This window comes from Cervus elaphus, chromosome 28 (genome assembly GCF_910594005.1).
Source record: "Cervus elaphus chromosome 28, mCerEla1.1, whole genome shotgun sequence".
Taxonomy (NCBI): domain Eukaryota; kingdom Metazoa; phylum Chordata; class Mammalia; order Artiodactyla; family Cervidae; genus Cervus; species Cervus elaphus.
The window spans coordinates 12,259,362-12,278,425 of NC_057842.1; the positions used below are offsets into that span (position 1 = coordinate 12,259,362).

The 19,064-nt window shown below is 41.0% G+C and overlaps 1 protein-coding gene across 1 annotated transcript in view; it reads right to left on the minus strand.

The window, feature by feature from the left end:
• The window catches only part of COL9A1 (collagen type IX alpha 1 chain), a 90,948-nt gene that overhangs the window by 32,584 nt on the left and 39,300 nt on the right, over positions 1-19,064 (minus strand). The window contains exons 18-28 of the mRNA XM_043889850.1: positions 17,808-17,861; positions 13,039-13,092; positions 11,587-11,640; positions 8,970-9,023; positions 7,534-7,587; positions 7,366-7,419; positions 7,186-7,239; positions 6,337-6,390; positions 5,227-5,271; positions 4,132-4,185; positions 3,977-4,030 (exon numbers count right to left, since the gene is read on the minus strand). Coding sequence (XP_043745785.1) covers positions 3,977-4,030; positions 4,132-4,185; positions 5,227-5,271; positions 6,337-6,390; positions 7,186-7,239; positions 7,366-7,419; positions 7,534-7,587; positions 8,970-9,023; positions 11,587-11,640; positions 13,039-13,092; positions 17,808-17,861 — 585 coding nt within the window. The remainder of the gene's footprint in view (positions 1-3,976; positions 4,031-4,131; positions 4,186-5,226; positions 5,272-6,336; positions 6,391-7,185; positions 7,240-7,365; positions 7,420-7,533; positions 7,588-8,969; positions 9,024-11,586; positions 11,641-13,038; positions 13,093-17,807; positions 17,862-19,064) is intronic.

Consider the following 19,064-nt stretch of genomic DNA (forward strand, 5'->3'; position numbering starts at 1 on the left):
TGGAGTATAACGGAAAAAGCCAGAAACACAAGCCAAGTGGAAAAGATATGTGCTCGTGTGTAATCACTGGAGATGCCAAAACTCCAATATTTTTTGCTGTGGCATTGGCAGAAATTGGTGGAACAATGGTGAGGAAAGTGGGGAACACAACTTCAAAGACACATTTCAGTTAGCCTTGATTCTTTCATAGGACACATCAGAAGTGGGTTCCATCTCTTCTACTCAGCTTCCCAACTTGAGATATGCAGGGAAAACTGATCAAATTTGTGAAAAATAGTTGACAAGGCAGGAACTTACCTATGAAAATGAATTTAATGGTGTAAAATGAAAGAACACATGTCTCTTTCAGTAAGTAGATTTGGTGTTAAAACTCTGCTCCAGAACTATAATATTTATAATCTCCCGTGATACTCTTCTGAAAAGTTTATAGTAGGTGAGAAGTCAGTTATTGTAGACAGAAGCAGCATGGCAAAAGTCATCATCCCTCCCATCCAATGCATTTCAAGGAATGTTTATTGAGTACAACCTTACAGTGGGCCCTGAATAAAAAGACATAGGGAACACAAACATGGATCAGACAGGTCCCTGCCTTTCTGCAGCAGCCACACCATGGGGGCAAAAACAGACCAAGGGTTACAGGTTCAGAATAAGGAGAGATCATGTCTCTCAGAGGAGTAGGGCATCATAAGAGATGACTCCATTGCAGAATTAACACTTCAGTCATATCTAGGAGGACACATGGCATGTTGAGTTAGAGAAGTAGGGGAAAAACCCATTCCAATTGCAGGGTGTCACAAAGTATAAACAGGCAGACTAAGAAGTATAGAGAGTATTTTGGAATTAGCATGAAGTTGAGCTTAGCTGGAACACAGGCTCTGAGCAAGGGAGAAAGGGGAAATAAAACTAGAGGACAAACAGACACTTTAGGATTTCAGACTCTTTCATTGTCCGTGGAAACCCACTGAAGGTTTTTAAAGGAAGGAGAGAAGTGATGAGGGAAACCATGCTCTGCAAAGATCATCCTGGAGGTGCGTGCAGATGTGAAGTCCTATTCTTCTCCAGGATTCTGTGTTTGCTCTCAGGACTGTGGGGACACGGTTGGAGTTCTGGCGATGCAGGACACTCCCCCGCCCGTGCCAGAGTCCTGGAGCAGGAACACCTATCCTGGCCTAAATACCAGGAGCATCCTGCTGGGAGACGCGGGCAGAAGAAGGAAAGTTGTGAGCAGGAAAGGCAAATCAGGAAACGCTGCAGTAACCGAGCAGTGGGGGGACCACCTGAGCTGGGGTGGGAGGGCCGCCAGTGGGGAGCAGTGGGAAACGGGCTTCAAAAGAAGAGGCAGGTGGGAGGCTGTAAAGACGCAGTGGTCGAATGAGCAGGTCCCCCTGCGGGTAGGAATGTGATGGAGGAGGAACACCATGGCTTTGAGCCTCAGTGAGGAGACAGCACTTCCCAGGTGATGCGAGCGGTAAAGAACCTGCCTGCCAGCGAAGGAGATATAAGAGACGCGGGTTTGATCCCTGGGTTGGGAAGATCCCCTGGAGGAGGGCATGGCAACCCACTCCAGTAGTCTTGCCTGGAGAATCCCATGCACAGAGGAGCCTGGCGGGCTACAGCCCAGATCACAAAGAGTCCGACAGGATTGAAGTGACTAAGTATGCACACGCCAGGGCAATGGTGGGAAGAATACGGATGCTTACAGAAACCGAACAATCAAAACTGCAGTGAGGCTCGAAAACTTACACAGCCAATACTCCCTCTGAGCTGCCTCCCCACCTTGAGAGGATGAAACACCGCCCCAAACCCATCTCCTTTTGGCTTCAGGTCCATTGGTTTCTACATCCCATAGTCCTAAGCTGGGGATGGGCCAAGCCCACTCCACCCGCGAGGCTTGTGTTTAGTGTGTGGTCCTGCCATCAGCAGGGGCCCGGCCATCTGCAGGGGGTCCTGCCATCAGCAGGGGCCCGGCCATCTGCAGGGTCCCGCCATCTGCAGGGGGTCCCGCCATCAGCAGGGGCCCGGCCATCTGCAGGGGGTCCCGCCATCTGCAGGGGGTCCTGCCAACTGCAGGGGGGCCCGGCCTTCTGCAGGGGGTCCGCCATCAGCAGGGGCCTGGCCATCTGCAGGGGTCCCGCCATCTGCAGGGGGTCCCGCCATCTGCAGGGGGTCCCGCCAACTGCAGGGGGTCCCGCCATCTGCAGGGGGCCCCGCCATCTGCAGGGGGTCGGCCATCAGCAGTACTGTACTCAGTTCTCTGCTCTATAACACGAATATGACATGTGCCAGTCCACTTTCCTAAGGCTCCTGCGCCCCTCCCCCACAGTGTTCAATCTTTCTGTAATTTTAGAAATGCGATCAAGCTCTGACCTCATTCCTTTGACAGTCAACTTAGGGAAAGTATTTTAATTAGAAATTCACAGACTTCCAGCCAGAGAGGAGAAAAGGGTAAGTGAGGCGTGAGGGGCAGGAGCTAGCTTCTTTGGCTGCAGAGAAACGTCTGGAAACCGCCTGACAGAAGCCAGTGGACAGATATATGATAGAAGTTCCACTCTCAACTGGGATATTTCACTTTTCTGAAGCATGAAAACCCTCACTCAACATGCTCAAGAAACGCTCTTTAAAATGTAATGGTGGTGTACCTATGGCTGATTCTTGTTGGTGTATGACAGAAAACCACAAAATTCTGCAAAGCAATTATCTTTCAGTCAAAAATAAATAAATAAAGTGGGGGGAAAAAAGCAACAATGATGCCTGGAGACGTTTCTGTGTTCTCACTTGGAGTTGTTTTTGTTACCCAGCAGGCTTTGAAAACAAGAACTTAAAATGAAGACAACGAAGAATTTTTTTAAAGTTAAAATTGAGTGCATCAGTTCCTCTCTAAGGGTTAAACTGTATCTAGTGAGAAAATGTACATAGCTATATTTGCTGCAAAATAAATGCATGGGTCACAAACTCACAGTGAAAGAAGCGTGGCAGGTTCTCAAAAGATTAGCATAGAGCTACTGCATGACGCAGAAACTCCTCTCCTACACAGGTACTCAAAAGAAGTAAAACAGGTCTGTGCAAAAAAGTCTACATTTTCTACCTGTAGAAAAATGTTCACAGAAGCATTATTCATAAGGACCAAAAAGTGGAAATAATCCAGATGCCCATCAATGGCTGAATGGATGAATAAAATAAGGTGTGTCTATAGAATTGAATGGACACGAGTTTGAGTAAACTCCGAGAGTTGGTGATAGACAGGGAGGCCTGATGTGCTGCGGTTCATGGGATCGCAAGGAATCGGACACAACTGAGCGACTGAACTGAATTGAACTGATAAAATTGAATGTTATTTGAGAATAAAAAGGAATGAAGTACTGATACATGGTGCAGCATAGAAGAACCTTGACGCATTATGCTGAGAGAAGCCAGTCATTAAAAAATCCACATATTGCATGATTCTATTAATATGAAATTTCCAGAACAGGCAAATCCATAGAAAGTGGATGAGTGGTTTTCTAGGGTTAAAAGGGAAGGAGGGGAAATGTTGAATCTGCAAGTGGATCTGAAGTTTCTTTTTGAGGTGATGAAAACATTTTAAAACAGACTGTGGTGATGGCTGCACAATTCTGCAAATGTACCAACCTCAATGGATCACACACTTCAAATGGGTGAATTATATAGTATATGAATAATATCTCAATAGAGCTGATTTATATTACGGTAAAATACTTCCTTCAACATGGGGTGAGAGTAGAAAGTCATCAAGTTTCTTTTTTAACATATTTCATCTTTATTTCCACTTTCTGGAGAAAAGAGCACACTGTATATCTAAACAGCATTCCTGTTTCATTGGTTAATCTGGGTTAGCAAATGTCAGAAGGCATTTGTGGATGAATGACTGGATGAATGAATAAAGGAAGAAAGGAGGGAGGGAGGGAGGGGGGAGCAGAGGAGGCACTCTGGGAGGGGTCTGCAGAGAAGGGGTACTCACAGAAAGGCCCCGGGGTCCTCGGGGTCCCACTTCTCCAGGCGGCCCCTGGCGGCCCTGTTAGAAGAAGGCAGGCAGAGAGAGTTACACTCCCTAACACTTTGCTTCGCCAGGACAACAGGTTACAAGGCATGAAAAGGAAACTTAGGACACCTTACCGGTTTGCCAGAATTCCCCAATTGACCGGGCTTCCCTGGAGCACCTGTGTTACCCTGAAGGTAGAATACAGTAATTCAGACTAATTCAGAAAGTAAATAAGCAGAATGATCAACCTGACTTGCCCAGACCAGGCCTTTCTTACACTTAAACAGCATTAACTTCCTGATTTTACACTGAGAATTTGGGAGGATGTAGACTCTCTCTCTTGGTGTATACATCAAAGTTCTTTAGATTTAGGATACTGTTTTGTCATTCCTAGAAGTTTCAAAAGTTTCAAAAATGTTAAAAAGTGAAGGTCAAATATCAAAAAAGGAAGGTCTTTAGCCAGACAAGAATAAGAGAGGCTTTTTCTTTTTACAATATTAATTATATATGCCTTTCTTTATCATTTCCACCTCCAATACACTTCTTTGAGCCTTTTAACCTCACAGCAACACCAAAACTGTAAACAAAGGATCATGCCAGCATGAGGAAGCAAGGGATGTGCCAGCAAGCTCCGGGGAAGGCAGGTATCTGGGATGCCATCTCCACCGTCAATTGCTCATGGTCTGCTATTGGGGGGCGCCTCAGCTCAAGACTGTCTGGGCCACTACAACTGAAAGGCTGGAGCCACATAATCCAATTGTGACCAATTTCTATGCTAGTCACAGTGGATGTTTTATTTAAAGTAAAGCTATATTTTGTCCCTTTAATTTTTTCTTTTGGCTATTGTTTTTAAGTGCTTGCATATAAGCACTTAACATTGATTATTCTGTGAACAATATGCTTAATATCTTTAAGTTTCAGCTAAATCATCTTAATATCCATTGACAAAACCTCTGTGGCTTAATGATATCTTCCCTGTTTTAAGTGGTAAAGAGCAATGAAAGCTTCTCTGTTTTACACTGGCAACTGATGACTCTTTCAAGAAGGAAGTCTGATCAGTAACACTTTGTCAAAGTACTCTTTCTGCAGCTGCAGTTCTCTTTGATTTCTCCCTAAGGTCAAATATAAATTCAAAGGCAGGTTGGAACTATTTTAAATGATAAACAAAATACATCAGCAAAATAATGAAAGTAGAGAAAAATATTAATTGCAAAGTTTTCATCTTTTACCTTTTCACCAGTCACACCCTTTGCGCCAGGAATTCCAGGTATACCCTGAAAGAATGCACATGGAATGTATGTTCAATCACCTCATCTGACAACCCATGAGATGCCAAGTCCACTGCACACTGCCAAGGGGCTGAGGGCATCGTGACGACCTCAAAGCTGCAGTTTGGGGGAGAGCCCCCCTAGTTTCCCAGTTCTGAAGTTACAGACCTGTGCACAATATCCACAGGCCACAGACTACAGACCTATCACAAGCCACGAGACTTTGGCTTGTTATGTCTGAACACCCTGGAAGCAAATTCTAACTCTAAACTAAAGTCACTTTTTAAGGATGAACTTTACTAAAGTCACTTTTTAAGGATGAACTTTCAAATTAGAATCTGGTAGAATTTTCAGGTCAACGTGAACTCTTCTGGCATGATCTCATGTACAGAATACAAAACAGGAACCTGTCAAAAACACTAAGCTGCAAGAAGAAAAACAAAATGGCAGGAAAATGCTGGGTCTAACTGAGACTTGGTGCTATCCAGAGGCCTAATATTCTCTAATTATTTTTTAAGTGACAGATATCATAATAAACTGGAGGGCAGTCCTCAACATTACCAAGTAGCCCCTTTAACTTGAAATATGTGCCTCCAAAGAGTCAAGAAAACACATGGGATAATCTACATGAACTTCCAGCCACAGTAATGCAGGAAAACACCAATCTGAATAATTCAAAATAGCACACAATCAAAAGATGAAATCTCATAGCTCACATGGTTCCCTGAACATACTCTCAACCTTATGTCTCAACCCTGGTCCTAGGGCTTCAGAACTGGTTCAAGAAGGAGGAAGTATAAAGACTGGACCACAGCTCAGGGTTGGTGAAATGATATAAAGAAAATTGACTGAACTAAGCAGAGGAACAGATGCAAAATATAAACTTAAATCTTAGTGTGGTTTAACTAGTTATTCAGAGAAAAAGTACAAAAATGTACAACTGTAAAAACACATAATTAAAGCATCTTTTCTTCCCTAGAACTTATCAAAATATACAATGTTTCCCCCTCAAATGCATATGTTCAAAATATGTATATAAATCAATCAACATTTAAATACTCGAATACTTACAGGTAATCCCTGCAAACCTGCTTCACCAGGAGGCCCGGGTTTCCCTGGTTCCCCCTGAAAAAAAAAGTTTTTGTTGAACCTGCATGAACTATTGTCTTCCTTTTAAGAAAAGGAAAGACAAAAACCTTCTAAGTAGAAGGGTTATCCGCACAGCTGACCTTACGTGCACTTTTATAATGTGACCTTGTTCAGGATGGGAAGGTGGGATAGGATTTAGGATGGAAATGCCATCAAAATATGTGATTTCCTTCTGCCTATGTTCATCAACAAGGCAGTTTTACTGAGCTTCGGAAAACAAGCATTCTTTTTGTTTTTGGTGTTTTTTTTTTAATCGAAGTATAGTTGATTCACAATGCTGTATTAACTTCTGCTGTACAAGCAAGTGACTAATATACACATGTATAGATTCTCTTTAATATTCTTTCCCATCATGGCGAATCCCAGGAGACTGGGCCTGGTTCCCCGTGCTGTACGGTGGGATCTTACTGTTTATCCATTCTTCATGTAATAGTTTGCGTCTACCAATCCCAAACTGCTAGATCTTCCCTCCCCCATCTCTCTCCCCCTGGCAACAAGTCTGTTCCCCATGTCTGTGAGTCTATTTCTGTGTGGTAGATAAGTTCATCTGTGCCATATTTTAGACCCCATATATAAGTGATATTATATGGTATTTGCCTTTCTCTTTCTGACTTCTAAGAATTTTGAATTGACCCTTGATTTAAAAAACTAAAAGGAGGGAAAAAAGCCAAAGCCAGCTCAATAAATGTCCCAGTGACATAAGGATGGAAGCTCCTTGGTGGGCCAGGGCAGAGACCACCCCATCGCCCTTAGACTAAATTGCACGGCTACCTTTGTTCCTGGCATTCCAGGTATTCCGTCACGGCCATCCACACCTGGCAAGCCCTAAAGATGCACAAAGAAACACAGTGTCCGTTAGAAACACATCCCTCTTCCTTTCATTATTTTATAAAGTTTTATTACAATAACCACTTTGAAGAATGAGCTTGATGACTACAGCTCAGGACTTACCGTGTCCCCTTTGGGCCCAGGGAGACCAGGAATTCCAGGAGAACCTTGAGGGCCCTGCAGGGCAGAGGGAGGAGACAGAACAGAGACAGTTACCGCGTGAACTTAGGTCACGTCAAGGAGATCTGCACAGCCTCCATGCTGGTGGTGATTAATGCGGATTCGACTCACTCTGTCTCCCTTGGGACCTATTTCTCCTGGAGGTCCTCGCTGTCCTTGGTCACCCTGCATGAAAATAAAATTGTGTTCATGTGAGCAGAATTAACTTATTGATAGGCTTTTGAAATTATAAAATTCTGTCCAAATTATCTTACATTGCTCTTTCATCTCAATGGCTTTGATTTATCATGGATGCCTCAAGAAACCTTTTTATAAAAATTATATTGTCCTAAAAATTGATATTATCATAAAGATAACCAAGACTTACATGTCAATTGATTTTACTGTAAATGCATAATGCTTCTGCACTCTTTGGATGAATAGGTATAATAAAATTAAGGTCCACACTGCAGGTAGCCTTGACATCAGGCACTTTGTCCACACATCCTCTAGCCTCATTGACTATCATGGTGGGTTGAGGTTTGGATGAGTTGCCAACCTTTTCTCTATATTTTACTTACTTCTCCAGTCAATAATAATGATTTCTGTCAGAACTATCCAGTTGATGTTGATACATGATCAGGTGGTAACAGATGAGAGGACATGTCTTCCTAAAATACAGCTTTGGTTGAATTGCTGAGCTGCTCTGAAACCTCAAACGGCTTCTGATTGCTACCGGATCACTTACGATTGCCCAGATTGGCATAAGACACTCCAAAATGTTCCTCTACCTTGTCTATTCCAGCTCATCTTCTAACAGGAGCTCCGCACTCAGGCAGTGGCAGCCCCACAGCAGCACACCCCATCACCCCAACAGGGCTGCTCCCTACCTGTCCTCGCTGCTCTATCCCATCTCGCACGTGTTTGCAGGTCCACCTTCCTCTAAGGTCTGCTTGGCACACGTCTGCAGCTTGATCTTATGATGTTATCCTCCAATTACATTCCTTCTTTCCCACCAGAACTTGACAGTTGGAAATTCTATTCCACTTATACCTTTTCTACTTTTTCATGTGGTATGAGTATCAGTGAACCATTTTTTGGTTTATTTACTTCCAGAAAAGGTGTGAGGCAGTCCACAATAAGGACACATCTACATATGACCATCAAAATATCAAATAATGAGATCAGAAATCATATGAGAGGAAAAGCACAGAACTACCCAAGAACTCAAAATGAGAGAGTTACTGTGACTCCTGGCATCCTGGCAACCAGAGTGAAAGGAAAAAACACAGCAAGCAAAAAAAAAAAAACCAACCAATTTGACTAAACTTATGAGAAAAACAAGACCCATGTCAAGTCAGAAGAACATTTCTCTGTACATAAGAAAAAAATAAAGATGCTTGACTTAATTTTTAAAATTTTAATAAATACAAAAACTATTGCCCATTTTCCCACTTGATTCATATATAAATGATACCTGCACACATACATACATATATTAATAGCAAAAAATCTACCACTGATCATTGCTAAAAAATCTATCAGTGGATCCCATGAAAAGTACTTACAGGTGCACCAGGGAGCCCCTGAGGCCCAGGTTCTCCATCTAAGCCCCGAGCGCCCTGCAAATAAACAAGTCAAGGAAAATGAACTCAAGATCAGTGATGCACGCTGAGGGTACTTCAGTCTTTCTAAAGAATTTCAACAGCCAGATAAGAAAGAGGCTTTGTGTCTTGTGTTGCAGTATATACTGATATTCATCAGTGAGCCCAAGGAGTATTTCATCAGAAACCTCAGTGGTGAAAACATTGGTTTACATCTTCTCATTCCATCAAAAGCACTACACCAAACATTTGATACCACCTTGGATATCTTAAATGAACAAACACAGCACCCTCTCCTGATTGCTTATGTGAGCTACTTACTGGGAGAACCTGGAAAGCCTATTGGGAAGGTTCGATCATCATGCTCTGGGGTTCCCAGGACCCCAGCGGGAATTCATTGATGATGAAGACCAAGGCGCCACCTAAATAGCAGTCGCCCTGGACCCTGCAGCTGCCACACCCAGAAGTGGTTTCTGTGACTCTGGATTCCCACCCAGATCTAGAATCAGGACTCCAGGCTTGTGATTTGGAGGAATAAACTGCAAAAAAGATGTGAGCATCCCCTCTTCCACCCTGAATAGACAGTAGGTTCCGTTTGTGTAAAGTGATTGATCTGTTTCCTGCACAACAGCTTCACCCCACCAAGAGATGCTGGCTAAAAACTACAGGGCTTTATAATTCTAATTATCACGAAATTATCTCTGCCTGCCTTATCTGTGGTACATATCCCTTCCTTATTTTCACTATACGGATCAAAACATGATTTCAAAACAAAAATATGGGATCTTAGTGCTCTCCGTCTATGCTACATGGCAAAATACAGCCCCCTCCCCTTGTTGAAATCTTTTTCTCATTTACCACTCGTATGAGAAGGCAGATGGGCACTTGGAGGGAACAAGCCCTCTCCTAATGAACAGGCTTGGGAGGAGGAGATGATGAAAGATATTTTTTAAAAAAGTCAAAGGGGTATTGGGTAGATGTCAAGCCAAGAAAACCAGGTGGATGGTGTCTGCAATAAGAATTAAAAATTAGAAAACCTTTGATAGAGGGTTCAGACATGGGTAGCATCAAAGAAGAAGCAGAGGCACCACGGAGCCTTGAAAGTTTTTCATCCCTAAAAACTGGAATAGAGCAGAAGGCATTCTCCATCCACCAGGAAGGAAGAGGTTTGGGAGACCTGAAAAAGCCTTTGAATTCACAGCTCATGTTGCTGGGAGGGAGCAGAGCCAGCCCTCATGTTACAGAAATGGCTTTGATGCCTCTCTCTCTCTCTCTCTCTCTCATTGCCGCTCAGCACCAGCTCAGACCCAAACTGCTGTTACTAGGTAACCACAGCAAGGGTCTGAGTTCACCAGAAGAGCTTTTTTTCTTTTTAGTGAAAGCAATCTGACCACAGTCAGAGGCAATGAGAAAATTTTGAAAACTACCAAGTAGCAAAATACCTCAAATAAAGAGCATATCAACAAGGGTAATTGGTTTCAAAATAAGGGTCACATATTTTAGGAGATGATTTAAACCAGAAAACAAGCAAAAGCCTGGGTATCAGCAACTTCAAACTAAATGGGATTTGTTACTTAGTAATAGCAGAGTACCAACAAAATGTTACCTAAGGTAACATGAATACAGAAATATAAAAATATGTTTTTAAAAACACGATGCTTTTAGAAAAGAAGTATTACAGAGGAGATGGAAGAGGGAGCCAAGAACAATGAGAAAACCCAAGGAGACAGAGAAAAAGTTGGAAATAAAAGACCCTGAAGGAACTGTTCACAAAGCAATTCCTCAATCCACAAAACTGTGCACCTATTTTCCTAGAAGGTTGGAGTTCATTTACTGAGCCCTGGCAGTGTGCACGTTATCCTTTTCTGGTTGTGAATGACAGGCTATGTGATTCCGTGTAGAGCAACAAGGATTAGTCTCAGAGGTTCTGTGAAGACTGAGGTGAGGGTCAGACAGGGTGATGGGCAAAGTGCCTTCTTCTTAATTTTCTGGAGTCCTACAAATGGGTTTTCTGAATAGACTTTCTAAAAAAGTGCTGACCATTTTCTTAAAATCACAGAGAGGTTAGACACACCCCCTTACTCATGTAACACACACACACAGAGCAAGAAAAATATTTCTGAGCTCATCATGAACTTTCAAGTTTGAGCTGTTTTCACGTTTGTTATCCACTCGGCCAAGCAATGCCTGCCCTGCCCTCTCCACCAGTGGCAACACCTCCTCCGTTTGGCCAGGCACTCTGCCTTCCCCCTCTTCTCCACCCTCCTCCGCCTCTGCCCTGAACCCCAGGTGCTGCGTCAGAGTCAACTACTGACAATGACAAGATATGAAATACAACAGCCTGCTTACTCCTGCTTATCCTCAATAACTGAAGACACACAGTACATAACCAGTGTCATGTGGATGACTCATTTCTGTCATCTATGTTTAAAACAGAAATGTAAGAACCTAACCAATCTTCTACGAAGCACCCAATAAGAAATAAAATGTGATGTTGTTGAAGATAAGAAGATATTTTGAAATGGCCCAAAACTTAAACATGTATGTGTATTGATTTTGATGATCACCATCATCATTTTACCTTTTCCCCTTTCTCGCCAGCTACGCCGGTAATGCCTCTCAAACCTTGAGCTCCCTTTAAAAGTAAACAAAAGGAGAAAGAGAAGTAAATTCTTTGAGTTGAAGCACATATGCTTTGATGTCATAACCAAAGGTAACAATGAGAAGAGTGACACGCTTTCCTAATTTAGAAGAAAAATCCAAAAGGAATTCTGCTGATGGCAAAACTCTTTTTAAAAATTCTGGAGATTTCCACAAATCTAGAATTGGAATAATGATTGATCACAAAAAGAAAATACCATTAGCATAAAAGAATTATGGAGAAGGAAATGGTAACCCACTCCAGTATTCTTGCCTGGAGAATCCCATGGACAGAGGAGCTTGGAAGGCTACAGTTCATGGGGTCACAAGAATCGGACATGACTTACTGACTAAACTCCTACCACTACTATTTGGCTTTTAACTCACACACAGAATACACTTCCACTTTTGCCTCCTCCATGGTTTGTAACTCGGTTACATGTCACACAGTAGTGATTTTAAACCTTGGAGTAACTTTTCCCCACCAACAGATGCCACCCAAGGCAATTAGGCTCCCAAGGTAGCCCAGGAAAGCTTCTTCCTATGGATGTAGCTGGGGTCTCCATCAACCACTTGTCATCACTCTTTGTTACACTGTTTCTACAATAAAAGATACTCTGAATTTCGGTTTGGGGCAGTAGGAACCCATCTTATCCCTTCTCGGGCACAGCAGCGGGTAATCCTCAAAATGAGGATGCAGGGTGTTATTTCTAGAATCCGCTTCGATCCTGAATGCTACCATTCTAGACTTCTGGCCCCACAGCAGCAGGGATCCAGAAACAGATGCTGTAGACATGCTGCCTGGGGAACAACAGGGGCAGACACTCCATCGGGAAAGCGGGGTGGCCCCTTCCAGACAACTTGTCCACACTGGCTTAAGATAAACTGGCTCTAGGCCAGTCATTTCCCTGGGTTCGCAGTGGCTCCACACCAGCTTTGTTTTACATCCAAGTCAGTCCCAATTCTCTGTAGAGCAGTTAGGAACGGCCTGAAATATACATTTCAGGATGATCCAGCTCAGGACACAAAATGAGATGTGGCCAAATCAGATGTGGCCAAAGCAGCTCCCTTACTGACTGTGGCTCCTCACTGACTCTGAACACAATTCAAAAAGAATTCCAGAAATATTAGGGTCAATAGCAGAGACATGGGAATGACATGTATTATCTCTCAAGGAGAGCTTTTGCATAAATATTCCAAAAAGCATACTTTGTACAAATCAGTGTGTTCCTTGACAGATGCGGTATTTTATATAAAATATTCACAGTTTTTTATATAAAAAACTGTGAATTTTACGGAAATATTTTTGCATGACCTCTCCCAAACTCCAGAAGTAATGATATCCTCCAGTGACCACTGGGATCATGCAGCGTAAGACTGAAAAATACTTAACCGGAGGTCCTTGAGCTCCAACTTCTCCCAGTCCGCCCTGGTCCCCTTCTTCACCCTGAAAAGCAACACAGAGAAGGGCACCAAATGCTCTTCCAGGAAGTGACCTGAAGTGGGCTCCGTCTAAGTCTGCACCCCCTGAATTAGTCTATTATACTTTCTTAAATTATTTTATGTTAGTCCATATTAATTGAATTGAATTAATCCATATTAATTGAATTAATATTAATTCAATTCATCCATATTAACTGAATTCAGAAAATACAAACAAGTATAGAAATAAAGTCACCCCAATCCCACTTTTCAGCTGTAAACACCAGTAACATTTTCGATGCTATCCTTTCCAAAATTTTTCTAAAGAGAGAGAGGAGGAGAGGGAGGGGGCAAGAGAGACACAGAGAGACAGAGAAAGGGTGTATATGCATTCAGGTACTAAGTGTGTGTGTGTGTGTGTGTGTTGTGAGTGTTTTATTAGGAAAGTGTGACCACACTACACACACTTTTCCATAAACTATATTTCTATTATGATTTTCATTTTAACTTTTTTATGACAGTTTTCATACCATGCACAATTTTTTAATGTATTTAAATCAGTCTTTTCTTCCATGACTTCTACCTTTTGTGTCACCATTAGAAAAGCCTTATCTGCCTCCCCAAAATAAATATTCATCTACATTATTCTTCTAGTAATTCTATATGTATCATTTAATTTCTTATGTAGAAATCTTCCATTATCAGTCATTTATTTTTATGTAAATATAAAGTAGAAATCTCCTTTTTCCTTCCTGTCACTGTTGTTCAGTCGCTTAGTCGTGTCTGACTCTGTGACTCCATGGACTGTAGCACGCCAGGCTTCCCTGTCCCTCACTGCTTCCCAGAGTTTGCTCAAGTTCATGTCCTTTGAATCAGTGATGCTGTCCAACCATCTCATCCTCTGCCGCCCTCTTCTCCTTTTGCCTTCAATCTTTCCCAGCATCAGAGTCTTTTCCAGTAAGTCGGCTCTTCCCATCAAGTGGCCACAGTGTTGGAACTTCAGCTTCAGCATCAGTCCCGCCAATGAATATTCAGGGTTGATTTCCTGTAGGATGACTGGTTTGATCTCCTCGCTGTCCAAGAGACTCTCAAGAATCTTCTCCAGCATCACAGTCTGAAAGCATCAGTTCTTTGGCGCTCAGTCTTCTTTATGGTCCAACACTCACATCTGTACATGACTACTGGAGAGACCATAGCCTTCACCAGACAGACCTTTGTGGGCAAAGTGATGCCTTTGCTTTTTAATACACTGTCTAGATTTGTCATAGCTTTCCTTCCGAAAAGCAAGCATCTTCTAATTTCATGACTGCAGTCACCATCCACAGTGATTTTAGAGCCCAAGAAGAGAAATCTGTCACTGCTCCCCCTTTCTCCCCTTCTATTTTCCTTCTTACTGGCACTCTATTCAATATCATTTACTGAATAATAGATTCTCCCCACACAGATTGGAAAATTCATCTTTAACATACATTAAATTGATAAATAAACTTGCTTGTGGAATTCCTATTAAGCTCTACCAGTCTTCTATATGATGTTGTCAATACCACAATATTTTAATTATCAAAATTCCATAATACATTCTAATCTTTGGTTGGGAAAATTCATTTACTTTTATTTTTCATTTACAGTTACTCTTATTTTTCAGATTTTCCTAAATGTATAGCCTTAGGCATGAACTTTAGAACTGTTGGGCAGAACATCACAAAAAAAAAATGCTGCTTGCTTTGAACTAGAACTTCATTAAATTAATAGATGATATAGAGAAATAATTTTTACAACACTGAATCTTTCCATTGTGGAACTCAGTGTATCTTCTGATTTGGTCAAAATGTTCCCTTTTTCTTTCCATCAATAAAGTTTTGTTCTTTTCTTCAAATTGAATACTTAAGTGTGTTCTAAGGTATCTTGACTAGCTGGTGGCTACTAGCAATGGAATCTTCTTTCATCATGTTTTCTAATTATTGCTTTGACTTTTTATATTAATTATATAATCTCTGATGCATGTATTTTTTACTTTATTTATTTATTTGGTTGCACCAGGTCTTAGCAGCATGTGAGTCCAGTTCCTTGACAAGGGATCAAACTCAGGCTCCCTGAATTGTACTGGGTCCTAGGGACTGGACCACCAGGGAAATCCTGCTGATACATTCTTAAATGTTAGGATATTCTAAACAGAAATCCAAGGACTACTATTTCTTACAGAAAGATTACTTTATGGACTCTGAGAAAGTCATTTTCTCTCTGACTAGGATTTTGCTTTTTATAATAGATATACTACCCTACATTTCCTATGGTAACAAATAAATTGTGAAGTTAGTTATTAGAAAAATAACTTAATTTTTAATATATGTACATAATAGTAGATTAAAATCCAATTCTATTGTTTATGACATGTTTCAATTCACTTATTTTCTTGTTCCAAGGCTGCAACTTTGCATTTGGAGATTTTTTTTCACACATAGACAAAGAAACACCAAAAAAACTTAGTAGCAGTATTAATATAGAACATTTGGCCACACAAAGCAAAGAACTAGGCTATACCTAAACCATTTACACTTGATTTCTGAATAAACCCTCAGAATCTTATATAGTGGATTTTTGTTAGTTCATGGAGTGGATAATCAAAACATGTATAATTAAATACTACTTGTATTTCCCCACCTAAGTATAAAAACAACAGTGATTATAATTTTTCATTAGTAGAGCTTGGGGTATTTTCCCATTGATTCTTGTTAAAACTTAGAGTAACATAGTTGATTTAAATATTTCACCAATAGATAAATAGCGCACAGTAACTAATCAATAACCATAAAGCTAAATGACAAATTTAGGAATAGCAATTTATTATCATTTTACTGAAAGTTTTTTTGATGGTTCATTCTTAGATTCATAACCAAATTATTTAAATATTCATTAACTATTTTGTGGAGTAAATTCAAGGCAGAATTGTGAATCTGAAAGCAAACTTCAGGACCCTAGTCTTAATTCTTCATCTTTCTGCTTTCAGCTCACAACTAAATGCATCCATTAGCCTTTTCAGGTTTCCTTTTTAAGGAGTTATATTATCTCCATAGATCAATTTTCAAAGACAAACACTGAAAGTTTAAGTGACATATGCATGTGAAATAAATAAGGAATGATCAGCAATTTTTAATTATGTAAAGTTTTTTCATGAAAATTTTGGCCAGTTACCTAACACACCAAGAATTTTACAGGTTCCCCACTTAAGACCAAACAAATTTGAAAGTCCAGATAACTAACTTGCAGAAGTCTCAAAAATACTAGTTTCATGGGTGAGAAGAGAAACCTCTGATTGACTATTTCATTCCCAAACCCCATGGGATGGGGGAGTGGAAGTTTCCCAAAGAGAAGGGGTCACCAAAAAAGGAGGAAAGGATCCAGGGCATCAAAACAGCAGAAGTCCACTAAGTCTGCTTTACTATACATATTACCTCGAGGTATCTTTCAGTGTGGTTTAAAATTCTGTTTCTGTGGTTAGATGATATTCTATTATAAGGATATGTCATACTTAAAACAGCCACATCAGACATACGTGTTCATTTCTGTGCCCTTAGCACTTAGAATAAACCCTGACACATAACAGAGATTAATAAATATTTGTTGGTTTTTTTAGTTACAAATTTAAAAATTCAGTGGAGGAACAGGCACACAGAAAAACATCCAAAGTACGTGATGTTTTTATAATTTTCTCCAATTTGTCATCAAGAACTCACCTGTGATGTGCCAGATGAATAAAATGGCTCTACTATTCAGAGCCTAAGTAATAAAAGACTTTTAAAATGTAAGTTCACACTGTAATAAGGTACAGGAAATTGGTTTATTTATCTTCATTATCTGAGACTGTTCAATAGTTTTTCCTAAGGAATTCAAGAATATGAGTGCCTGAAGATATTAATAAATTTCTGCTCAAGCTCTTAACCTCAATAGACTTCTGCCACCCAGTACAGGTGTAAATGGACTTATTCAACAAAGTCTAGACAACCCACATTAATAAGAGCAGTTTGACTTTGTAAAAATACTATGGAATTTACAGGGACAAATATGCTACCATATAAGAAGTCAAATTCCTAGTTACTCTAAGACGATTTCATCCTAGAGGATGAAAAAAGACAAATAGGTCACCTTACTTTAAATTTCAGCCTTGCAGGACGCGCTAGCTCCACTATAAGTTGTGCTGTGGATTCCAAGTTTCTACCCAAAATATAATATACGTGCTATTGCTAGCTTCCAGATGACTCAAAGCCTAAGTTATACTGAAATGAAGTCAGAAACAAACAGAAAAATTATTTCAGAACTTGAGAAGCTATAAGCCAATTATCAATTCCCTGTTTGCTTGTCTCAGCGACACTTGTCATAAAATTTTACACTTGTCATAAAATTTTGTCTAGTGGAGTGGAACAGCCAGTTTGAATAACATTTGACTATCAAAAGCATCAAGGAAAAGAGCTGAGTGTGGTTGATTAGAAAAGGAAAGCGAGGTGTAGCAACACAGGAAGGAATGACAGTGTATGGTGCTTCCTTCGTTCTTTTCTTGTAACTGAACAACCTTAGGGTATGATGCTTAGTCAGAATATTGATGCATCTGCTGAGAACTTTTCAATCATCATTGGAAAAGGAAGGGGCAAAAATCATGCTCTGTTATTCCTTATAAGCCCTTACAATGAAAGTCATTACAACCTCTTAATCACAATGTACCCAATAAATATTCCTTGTCCTTACCTTGTGACCTTGTCTTCCAGGTTCACCAATATCTCCTTTAGCTCCTTTATGACCCTAACAAATGCAAAAATGCATAAGTAGAGAAGTAAATAAATGTGTTGGATTTGACACAGAAAGTGGTCAGATGGCTCATAAAGTGACTTTGCTCCCCTATAGGTAAGTCAACGTGCTGCTAAGAGAAAGGTTATGTCACAAAGAAATGACAGCCTTAGAAGAATTTTAGAATGCCATGTATACTGCATGACTGTATATGATAGGTATCAGTTTCAGTTAATAAACTCTGTCCTGGAATAACAAATCCTCCAGTACCTAGGTCAGTAACTAGATAATGATACTGCCTGCTGGTGTCTAGAGCCCTTCTTCCCCAACTTCCTCTCACAGCTGGGCCAAAGGGACGATATGTCCTCCAACATCAGTAACTCACTCTCCAGACGTGGACCGCTGACCCACCAGACCAGCTGCCCCTGGCTCTCCGGAGCCTCCTCTGAAAACCCTCTTCCTCCTCTGCACCCATGGCCTTACTCAAGGCAGAAGAAGGGCTTCCCCAGATGTAGAACTTTCTGGCCCTGCTTCTGCACAGTTTAAGTACAAATTCAGTTCAGTTCAGTCGCTCAGTTGTGTCCGACTCTTTGTGACCCCATGGACTGCAGCACGCCAGGCCTCCCTGTCCATCACCAACTCCCAGAGTTTACTCAAACTCATGTCCATCAAGTCAGTGATGCCATCCAACCATCTCATCCTCTGTCATCCCCTTCTCCTCCTGCCTTCAATCTTTCCCAACATCAGGGTCTTTTCAAATGAGTCAGTTCTTCTCATCAGGTGGCCACTTCAGCATCAGTCCTTCAAATGAACACCCAGGACTGATCTCCTTTAGGATGGACTGGTTGGATCTCCTTGCAGTTCAAGGGACTCTCAAGAGTCTTCTCCAACACCACAATTCAAAAGCATCAATTCTTCGGTGCTCAGCTTTCTTTATAGTCCAACTCTCACATTGACTAGATGGACCTTTGTTGACAAAGTAATTTCGGTGCTCAGCTTTCTTTATAGTCCAGCTCTCACACTGACTAGATGGACCTTTGTTGACAAAGTAATGTATCTGCTTTTTAAGTGCAAATAGACATCTATAAACAGCAGTCAGCGAAGGCTGCAAAGCATGAGAAGAAATTGTCAGGACACCTGTCCTAACAGTTTGGATCAGTAACATCAGACAAATGTGAGATAAACATTCCAAAAATTTTCTATCAGTTTTGTCCTAAA